The sequence below is a fragment of the Oncorhynchus mykiss genome, chromosome 30, assembly GCF_013265735.2.
Source record: "Oncorhynchus mykiss isolate Arlee chromosome 30, USDA_OmykA_1.1, whole genome shotgun sequence".
Taxonomy (NCBI): domain Eukaryota; kingdom Metazoa; phylum Chordata; class Actinopteri; order Salmoniformes; family Salmonidae; genus Oncorhynchus; species Oncorhynchus mykiss.
This window is the reverse complement of record NC_050570.1, coordinates 3,046,413-3,057,500: the sequence shown is the minus strand read 5'-3', so window position 1 is coordinate 3,057,500 and position 11,088 is coordinate 3,046,413. Positions and strand designations below refer to the sequence as shown.

At 45.0% G+C, this 11,088-nt stretch overlaps 1 protein-coding gene across 4 annotated transcripts in view; it reads right to left on the bottom strand.

Moving 5' to 3' along the window:
* Positions 1-4,892: 4,892 nt before the first annotated feature.
* Positions 4,893-11,088, bottom strand: part of iqch (IQ motif containing H) — a 111,516-nt gene continuing 105,320 nt past the window's right edge. For all 4 annotated transcript variants that reach the window (XM_036968629.1, XM_036968627.1, XM_036968630.1 and 1 more), the window contains 2 exons: positions 6,216-6,324; positions 4,893-5,165 (listed from right to left, as the gene is read on the bottom strand). In XM_036968629.1, the coding sequence (XP_036824524.1) occupies positions 5,052-5,165; positions 6,216-6,324 (223 nt within the window). In that variant the 3' untranslated portion in view covers positions 4,893-5,051. The remainder of the gene's footprint in view (positions 5,166-6,215; positions 6,325-11,088) is intronic.

The following is an 11,088-nucleotide window of genomic DNA, read 5'->3' as shown; positions in this document are numbered from 1 at the left end:
TTGAGGAGAGGACTGGAGGGCCCTCAACAGCCATAAACAAAAAGACCACATATTGGTAATTAAAAACCATTTGATCAGCGCTCTCCATTCTCACCAGCTCCTCTGCTCTCTCTCAATTCAAAGGCTTTTTGTTGTTGTTGCAAAAACATGTTTATAAAGCAAGTAAGGTAATCTAAGGGAAATCTAAGGGAAATATGTGTCTCTAATATGGTCATACATTTGGCAGGAGGTTAGGAAGTGCAGCTCAGTTTCCAACTCATTTTGTGGGCAGTGTTGCACATAGCCTGTCTCCTCTTGAGAGCCAGGTCTGCCTACGGCGGCCTTTCTCAATAGCAAGGCTATGCTCACTGAGTCTGTACATAGTCAAAGCTTTCCTTAAGTTTGTGTCAGTCACAGTGGTCAGGTATTCTGCCACTGTGTACTCTCTGTTTAGGGCCAAATAGCATCCAAGTTTGTTCTGTCTTTTGGTAAATTATTTCCAATGTGTTAAGTAATTCTCTTTTTGTTTTCTCATGATTTGGTTGGGTCTAATTGTGTTGCTGTCCTGGGGCTTTTGGGGTGACAGGTAGCCTAGTGGTTAAAGCGTTGGACCAGTAACCGAAAGGAATCCCCGAGCTGATAAGGTAAAATAAAATGTACTTAGTTAATCCACTGTTCCTAGGCCCGTCATTGAAAATAAGAGTATGTTCTTAATTAACTGACTTGCCTAGGTAAATAAAGGTTCTGTTTGTGAAGGACCAGCTTGCTTAGGGGACTCTTCTCCAGGTTCATCTCTCTGTAGGTGATGGCTTTGTTATGGAAGGTTTGTGAATCGCTTCCTTTTAGGTGGTTGTAGAATTTAACGGCTCTTTTCTGGATTTTGATAATTAGTGGGTATCGGCCTAATTCTGCTCTACATGCATTATTTGGTGTTCTACGTTGTACACGGATGATATTTTTGCAGAATTCTGCGTGCAGAGTCTCAATTTGGTGTTTGTCCCATTTTGTGAAGTCTTGGTTGGTGAGCGGACCCCAGACCTCACAACCATAAAGGGCAATGGGCTCTATGACTGATTCAAGTATTTTTAGCCAGATCCTAATTGGAATGTCAAATTTTATGTTCCTTTTGATGGCGTAGAATGCCCTTCTTGTCTTGTCTCTCAGCTCGTTCACAGCTTTGTGGAAGTTACCTGTGTTGCTGATGGTATGTATAGTTATTTTGTGTGTTCAAGGGCAACGGTGTCTAGATGGAATTTGTATTTGTGATCCTGGTGACTGGACATTTTTGGAACACCATTATTTTGGTCTTACTGAGATTGCAGTGACTAGACGCTCCTCTCCTCTGTCCTGCAGTGACTACACGCTCCTCTCCCCTGTCCTGCAGTGACTAGACGCTCCTCTCCCCTGCAGTGACTACACGCTCCTCTCCTCTGTCCTGCAGTGACTAGACGCTCCTCTCCCCTGCAGTGACTACACGCTCCTCTCCTCTGTCCTGCAGTGACTACACGCTCCTCTCCTCTGTCCTGCAGTGACTAGACGCTCCTCTCCTCTGTCCTGCAGTGACTACACGCTCCTCTCCCGTCCTGCAGTGACTAGACGCTCCTCTCCCCTGCAGTGACTACACGCTCCTCTCCTCTGTCCTGCAGTGACTACACACTCCTCTCCCCTGTCCTGCAGTGACTACACACTCCTCTCCCCTGTCCTGCAGTGACTACACACTCCTCTCCTCTGTCCTGCAGTGACTACACGCTCCTCTCCCCTGTCCTGCAGTGACTAGATGCTCCTCTCCTCTCCCCTGCAGTGATTAGACGCTCCTCTCCCCTGCAGCGACTAGATGCTCCTCTCCCCTGCAGTGTCTAGACGCTCCTCTCCCCTGCAGTGTCTAGACGCTCCTCTCCCCTGCAGTGTCTAGACGCTCCTCTCCCCTGCAGCGACTAGACGCTCCTCTCCCCTGCAGTGACTAGACGCTCCTCTCCCCTGTCCAGCAGTGACTAGACGCTCCTCTCCCCTGTCCTGCAGTGTCTACGCGCTCCTCTCCCCTGCAGTGACTAGACACTCCTCTCCCCTGTCCTGCAGTGACTAGACGCTCCTCTCCTCTGTCCTGCAGTGACTAGACGCTCCTCTCCCCTGCCCTGCAGTGACTAGACGCTCCTCTCCCCTGCAATGACTAGACGCTCCTCTCCCCTGCAGTGTCTAGACGCTCCTCTCCTCTGAGTCGATCGGAGGTGTACCTGAGAATGTATTTCAAGGCCTACCTTCAAACTCAGTGCCTCTTTGCTTGACATCATGGGAAAATCAGCCAAGACCCCGGAAAAAATTGTAGACCTCCACAAGTCTGGTTCATCCTGGGGAGCAATTTCTAAATGCCTGAAGGTACCACGTTCATCTGTACAAACAAGTATAAACACCGTGGGACCACGCAGCCGTCATACCGCTCAGGAAGGAGAGGCATTCTGTCTCCTAGAGATGAACGTTGAAAGTGCAAATCAATCCCAGAACAACAGCAAAGGACCTTGTGAAGATGCTGGAGGAAACTGGTACAAAAGTATCAATATCCACAGTAAAACGAGTCCTATATCGACTTAACCTGAGGCCGCTCAGCAAGGAAGACGCCACTGCTCCAAAACCACCATAAAAAAGCCCAACTACGGTTTGCAACTGCACATGGGGACAAAGATCGTAATTTTTTGAGAAATGTCCTCTGGTCAGATGAAACAAAAATATAACTGTTTGGCCATAATGACCATCGTTATGTTTGGAGGAAAAAGGGGGAGACCTGCAAGCTGAAGAACACCAACCGTGAAGCACGGGGGTGGCAGCATCATGTTGTGGGGTGCTTTGCTGCAGGAGGGACTGGTGCACTTCACAAATTAGATGGCATCATGAGGTAGGAAAATTATGTAGATATATTGAAGCAACATCTCAAGACATCAGTTAGTTAAAGCTTGGTCGCAAATGGGTCTTCCAAATGGACAATGACTTCCAAAGTTGTGGCAAAATGGCTTAAGGACAACAAAGTCAAGGTACTGGAGTGGCCATCACAACGCCCTGACCTCAATCATATAGAACATTTGTGGGCAGAACTGAAAAAGTGTGTGCGAGCAAGGATGCCTACAAACCTGACTAAGTTACAACAGTTCTGCCAGGAGGAATGGGCCAACATTCACCCAACTTATTGTGGGAAGCGTGTGGAAGGCTACCCGAAACATTTGACCCAAGTTAAACCATTTAAAGGAAATGCTACCAAATATTAATTGAGTATGTAAACTTCTGACCCACTGGGAATGTGATGAAATAAATAATTCTCTCTACTATTATTCTGACATTTCACATTCTTAAAATAAAGCGGTGATCCTAACTGACCTAAGACAGAGAATTTTTACTAGGATTAAATGTCAGGAATTGTGAAAAACGGAGTTTAAATGTATTTGGCGAAAGGTGTATGTAAACTTCAGACTTCACCTGTATGCTGAGGTCACCAGTCCCCCCTTGGCTTTTTCTCACTGACCTAAATTGATGACTTTAAATACGCTGAAGAACTTGTCTTTAAAGCCCAGGTTGTGCTTTGTGGCTGTGCTTTGTTACTTGATAAAGGGGAAGCAGCCCGTCCTCAGCATCTGGTAGTTGGCTCCCTGTACCGCCCAGTGAAGTTGAACCGTCCAAAACTGGTCGTTGGTTGAAGGCGTTGCTGCAGGAAGCAGCCTGTCCTTTCTTCCATTGTGCCTCGGGGGAACAGGGCAACTTTGAGGAAGATGTGGTGTATCGGAAACATGACAACTTTGAGGAAGATGTGGTGTATCGGAAACAGGGCAACTTTGAGGAAGATGTGGTGTATCGGAAACAGGACAACTTTGAGGAAGATGTGGTGTATCGGAAACAGGGAAACTTTGAGGAAGATGTGGTGTATCGGAAACAGGGAAACTTTGAGGAAGATGTGGTGTATCGGAAACAGGGCAACTTTGAGGAAGATGTGGTGTATCGGAAACAGGGCAACTTTGAGGAAGATGTGGTGTATCGGAAACAGGGCAACTTTGAGGAAGATGTGGTGTATCGGAAACAGGGAAACTTTGAGGAAGATGTGGTGTATCGGAAACAGGACAACTTTGAGGAAGATGTGGTGTATCGGAAACAGGGCAACTTTGAGGAAGATGTGGTGTATCGGAAACAGGGCAACTTTGAGGAAGATGTGGTGTATCGGAAACAGGACAACTTTGAGGAAGATGTGGTGTATCGGAAACAGGGCAACTTTGAGGAAGATGTGGTGTATCGGAAACAGGACAACTTTGAGGAAGATGTGGTGTATACGCCGGGGTACTTCTGTCACGCAATGGATCACAGCTATTAACTAGCTAGCTAGCTTATGGCACCTGCATAATATTAGGCCCACCAAGCTAGCGCTAGTTAGCAAGCTAGCTTGTCAACACAGGAAAATGAGCCTAACAAGTCTGTGTATTATCGTACTTGGCCAACGGGTCTCCTCTGAAGAGAAAGACATCGCTGCTCCATAGAGTCTCGTGTCCGTTCTGTCAGAGTTTGGAAACCTTGTGTTTTTTTGTCGATCAACTTTCAACTCAAGGTGCTAACCTATCCGGGATCCTCTGACCCCTGACCCTATAACGCCTCGATCAGACCGCCGGCTTCGTTGTACCGATGCTGCATGATAAATCCTGCAGTCAAACTGTTTTTCACGATGTAATCCAACATGTTTAATGGATGGGTGTTCAACACTCACCTTCTGCTGTTATTTCTGTTTCTAAGGTCAGTTTTTTGATGAATGACTCTCTACATTAAATGCATATTTGAATCTATAATAAATCATTTGTAAAAATGTTTTTAGCTCTAAATACAACTTGTTCCCTGATTGTGTTTAGGTTACAGTTCGAACAATCACACAATAACAGAGTTCACAGCTGTCCAAGGATAGAATAATGTATTTGTCCCTAGTAAGTATGATAAACTCTATGAAATACATATAGAAATAGATAATAGGGTTTGAAATGATCGCATTTCTTCCGTTAAAGTGACTAAGTCATCCTAGTAGTGTGTGTGTGTGTGTGTGGGGGGGGGGGGGGTCAGTCCAGTTTAGTCCGGACAGCGACAGCAGCAGTCCTCTCTTCTCCCTCGGTCACCTGGGCTTTATTCTGGACGGTCATTCCCAAAACCTCTTCTATGTCTCTAATCAGGTCCTGCAGGTAAACACAAAGGAACAGGCTTTACAGTTCACGAACAAACACGCTGTCTACAACTGTAGACGCTCACAACTCAGGGGTCCATTTCAATTCCAGTCAGTTCAGAAAGTAAAGCAACATTCCAATTCCAGTCAGTTCAGAAAGTAAAGCAACATTCCAATTCCAGCCAGTTCAGAAAGTAAAGCAACATTCCAATTCCAGTCAGTTCAGAAAGTAAAGCAACATTCCAATTCCAGCCAGTTCAGAAAGTAAAGCAACATTCCAATTCCAGTCAGTTCAGAAAAGTAAAGCAACATTCCAATTCCAGCCAGTTCAGAAAGTAAAGCAACATTCCAATTCCAGTCAGTTCAGAAAGTAAAGCAACATTCCAATTCCAGTCAGTTCAGAAAAGTAAAGCAACATTCCAATTCCAGCCAGTTCAGAAAGTAAAGCAACATTCCAATTCCAGTCAGTTCAGAAAGTAAAGCAACATTCCAATTCCAGCCAGTTCAGAAAGTAAAGCAACATTCCAATTCCAGTCAGTTCAGAAAGTAAAGCAACATTCCAATTCCAGTCAGTTCAGAAAGTAAAGCAACATTCCAATTCCAGCCAGTTCAGAAAGTAAAGCAACATTCCAATTCCAGTCAGTTCAGAAAGTAAAGCAACATTCCAATTCCAGTCAGTTCAGAAAGTAAAGCAACATTCCAATTCCAGTCAGTTCAGAAAGTAAAGCAACATTCCAATTCCAGTCAGTTCAGAAAGTAAAGCAACATTTCAATTCCAGTCAGTTCAGAGAGTAAAGCAACATTCCAATTCCAGTCAGTTCAGAAAGTAAAGCAACATTCCAATTCCAGTCAGTTCAGAAAGTAAAGCAACATTCCAATTCCAGTCAGTTCAGAAAGTAAAGCAACATTCCAATTCCACATGTTCCTTATTGAAAAGCACTGAATAAGTTCTGCAGTGCACTTCCTGAACCACTAATAAATTGTTCATCAAGTCACAATACGGCGCTAATAACACACGTCGGCTGCAAACTGTGAGGTTGTTACAGCTCATTTAACAGTGTACCTTAAAGTTAGTCTCTCCCTGCATGTTGGGAGCTGATATCTCCTGATGGATGACGGACAGGTTACGAGCGAAGGTCATCAGGGCTCCCTGGAGGTCGTCACCGACGGTTCTGTTAACGACACAATGGACAAAACCCACTTCACTAACGATCGCCAGCGCGGACAATCACACCAATCACCGCGTTCGGCTTGTCGTTTTCAAGTTGTATTAGTTGTATGTATGTTGGGATTCACATAGTAGACACTGTGTTTTCAAGTTGTATTAGTTGTATGTATGTTGGGATTCACATAGTAGACACTGTATTTTCAAGTTGTATTAGTTGTATGTATGTTGGGATTCACATAGTAGACACTGTGTTTTCAAGTTGTATTAGTTGTGTGTATGTTGGGATTCACATAGTAGACACTGTGTTTTCAAGTTGTATTAGTTGTATGTATGTTGGTATCCACATGGTAGACACTGTATTTTCAAGTTGTATTAGTTGTATGTATGTTGGGATTCACATAGTAGACACTGTCCAACAAAATGCTTAGCGACAGGTTCCTTCTGGACAATACAACAACAATAAGAACTAATATAAGAAAAGATTACCAACGTAAAGTAAACGTCTCAGCAGAATCGAAGAAAAAAAATGTATCAGCAGGAAGACACAATTTATGTACATTTCGGTTTTGGGGAAGGAGGGATTGGGAGGGGGGGGGGGGGGGGTAAGTATTATTGACTGTATGTTTTGTTTATTCCATGTGTAACTCTGTTGTTGTTGTATGTGTCGAACTGCTTTGCTTTATCTTGGCCAGGTCGCAGTTGTAAATGAGAACTTGTTCTCAACTGGCCTACCTGGTTAAATAAAGGTGTTCTCACCTAGCCTACCTGGTTAAATAAAGGTGTTCTCAACTGGCCTACCTGGTTAAATAAAGGTGTTCTCAACTGGCCTACCTGGTTAAATAAAGGTGTTCTCAACTGGCCTACCTGGTTAAATAAAGGTGTTCTCAACTGGCCTACCTGGTTAAATAAAGGTGTTCTCAACTGGCCTACCTGGTTAAATAAAGGTGAAATTAAAATAATTAAAATAAAAAAATAAAAGTGTATAAACTGAGCAATATTTAGCAATCATAATAAGAGTCTGGTAACAGCATTTTTGATGTGTGTGTGTGTGTGTGTGTGTGTGTGTGTGTGTGTGTGTGTGTGTGTCTGTGAGTAAGTTGAGTGCAGGTGGTCAGTCCTGTTCAAGTGTTCAGCAGTCTGATGCGACCCGTCAGGCTCTCGATGGTGCAGCTGTAGAACATATATTGAGGATCTGGGACCCATGCCAAATATTTTCAGTCTCCTGAGGGGGATGAGGCGTTGTCGTGCCCTCTTCACAACCGTGTTGGGTGTGTTTGTTAGGTTGTTGGTGATGTGGACACCAAGGAACTTGAAGCTCTCGACCCGCTCCACAACAGCCCCGTCGATGTGAATGGGGGCTTGGCTCGGCCCTCCGTTTCCTGTAGTCCACAATCATTTCCTTTGTCTTCCTGACGTTGATGGAGAGGTTGTTGTCCTGACACCACACTGCCAGTTCTCTGACCTCCTCCCTATAGGCTGTCTCATTGTTGTCGGTGATCAGGCCTACTACCACTGTTGTGTCATCAGCAAACTTAATGATGGTGTTGGAGTCGTGCCTGGCTGTGCAGTCATGTGTGAACAGGGAGTACATGAGAGGGGCACACACCCTTGAGCAGCCCCAGTGTTGAGGATCAGCGTGGCAGATTTGTTATTTATTTATTTATTTTTTATTTCACCTTTATTTAACCAGCTAGTTGAGAACAAGTTCTCATTTACAAGTGCGACCTGGCCAAGATAAAGCATAGCAGTGTGAACAGACAACAACACAGAGTTACACATGGAGTAAACAATAAACAAGTCAATAACACAGTAGGAAAAAAAAGAGTCTATATACATTGTGTGCAAAAGGCATGAGGAGGTAGGCGAATAATTACAATTTAGCAGATTAACACTGGAGTGATAAATGATCAGATGGTCATGTGCAGGTAGAGATACTGGTTTGCAAAAGAGCATAAAAGTAAATAAATATAAACAGTATGGGGATGAGGTAGGTAAATTGGGTGGGCTATTTACCGATGGACTATGTACAGCTGCAGCAATCGGTTAGATGCTCAGATAGCAGATGTTTAAAGTTGGTGAGGGAGATAAAACTCTCCAACTTCAGCGATTTTTGCAATTTGTGCCAGTCACAGGCAGCAGAGAACTGGAAGGAAAGGCGGCCAAATGAGGTGTTGGCTTTAGGGATGATCAGTGAGATACACCTGCTGGAGCGCGTGCTATGGGTGGGTGTTGCCATTGTGACCAGTGAACTGAGATAAGGCGGAGCATTACCTAGCATGGACTTGTAGATGACCTGGAGCCAGTGGGTCTGGCGACAAATATGTAGCGAGGGCCAGCCGACTAGAGCATACAGGTCGCAGTGATGGGTGGTATAAGGTGCTTTAGTAACAAAGCGGATGGCGCCGTGATAAACTGCATCCAGTTTGCTGAGTAGAATATTGGAAGCCATTTTGTAGATGACATCGCCGAAGTCGAGGATCAGTAGGATAGTCAGTTTTACTAGGGTAAGTTTGGCGGCGTGAGTGAAGGAGGCTTTTTTGCGAAATAGAAAGACAATTCTAGATTTGATTTTGGATTGGAGATGTTTGATATGAGTCTGGAAGGAGAGTTTACAGTCTAGCCAGACACCTAGGTACTTATAGATGTCCACATATTCTAGGTCGGAACCATCCAGGGTGGTGATGCTAGTCGGGCGTGCGGGTGCAGGCAGCGAACGGTTGAAAAGCATGCATTTGGTTTTACTAGCGTTTAAGAGCAGTTGGAGGCCACGGAAGGAGTGTTGTATGGCATTGAAGCTCGTTTGGAGGTTAGATAGCACAGTGTCCAAGGAAGGGCCAGAAGTATACAGAATGGTGTCGTCTGCGTAGAGGTGGATCAGGGAATCGCCCGCAGCAAGAGCAACATCATTGATATATACAGAGAAATGAGTCGGCCCGAGAATTGAACCCTGAGGCACCCCCATACAGAGGACAGAGGACCGGACAACAAGCCCTCCGAGATGACACACTGAAATCTGTCTGCAAAGTAGTTGGCTAACCAGGCAAGGCGGTCATTAGAAAAACCGAGGCTACTGAGTCTGCCGATAAGAATATAGTGATTGACAGAGTCGAAAGCCTTGGCCAAGTCGATGAAGACGGTTGCACAGTAGTCTTTTATCGATGGCGGTTATGATATCATTTAGTACCTTTAGTGTGGCTGAGGTGCACCCATGACCGGCTCGGAAACCAGATTGCACAGCGGAGAAGGTACGGTGGGATTCGAGATGGTCAGTGATCTGTTTGTTGACTTGGCTTTCGAAGACCTTCGATAGGCAGGGCAGGATGGATATAGGTCTGTAACAGTTTGGGTCCAGGGTGTCTCCCCCTTTGAAGAGGGGAATGATCGCGGCAGCTTTCTAGTCCTTGGGGATCTCAGAAGATATGAAAGAGAGGTTGAACAGGCTGGTAATAGGGGTTGCGACAATGGCGGCGGATAGTTTCAGAAATAGAGGGTCCAGATTGTCAAGCCCAGCTGATTTGTACGGGTCCGGGTTTTGCAGCTCTTTCAGAACATCTGCTATCTGGATTTGGGTAAAGGAGAACCTGGAGAGGCTTGGGCGAGTAGCTGCAGGGGGGGTGGAGCTGTTGGCCGAGGTTGGAGTAGCCAGGAGGAAGGCATGGACAGCCGTTGAGAAATGCTTGTTGAAGTTGTGTTGTTGACTACCCTTACCACATGGTGGCGGCCAGTCAGGAAGTCCAGGATCCAGTTGCAGAGGGAGGTGTTTAATCCCAGGGTCATTAGCTTAGTGATGAGCTTTGAGGGCACTATGGTGTTGAACACTGAGCTATAGTTAATGAACAGCATTCTCACATTGGTATTCCTTTTGTCCAGGTGGGTGAGGGCTAGTCATACCTTCAAACCGACCTTGTGCCATCCTTGGGAAACGATAATACCGGCACTGAACACAAGGGGCGCTATTTTGTAACCCCACTGAGCCTCTGTAATTCGATTGTTAGCAATGCTAACAAGTACATGTATAATCTCATAGCGAATGCTAGCTAAATGCTAACAAGTACATGTATAATCTCATAGCGAATGCTAGCTAAATGCTACAAGCTCTTGCAGGACAGTTATAAAAGTAACTCACAGTTTGCTGCACGCACAAAACAAATGATAGCCAGGAGGGTATTCTCTTCTGTTATCAAGAGGAGCTTGATTTTGCAAGAAGCTAACCACTTATCTAGATAGATAACTAGCTACTGAGTTAGCTAACCAAATGTACAACTGCAGAGCATATAGCACATTTTAGACCATTAAATAATAAGACACTGTATCTAGCTGGCAAACATTTAGTTGTGAATTCCATCCTGTCGCTATACTCCAAAAGTGTTCTCTGGCTGTACCTGTAGGAGAACAGTTTTTTAAAATTTAAATTATTTATTTATTTATTGAATATCCGAAACATATAATATACTTGCAGTGAAACCCCTCAACGACTACATCATACCAGTCATCCAACAGATTCCCATTCAGAGCGACACACAGAAGCATCCAAGGTCAATGCCCTGCTCAAGGGCATGTTGACCGATCTCCCACCAGGCCAAAAAATGTGAACCCGAACCCTCCAAGATCACCCACAGTTCCCCAATAGCTGTCCCTCAACCATTCGAGACCCCTCCCAAATGTGAAAAATACAATGAATTATATTCCCCACCCCCAAGAACCCCCCAATGCACCAACAACCAAGAGAATGAACCCCCACCCCCGGGAACCCACCCAATGCACCAAC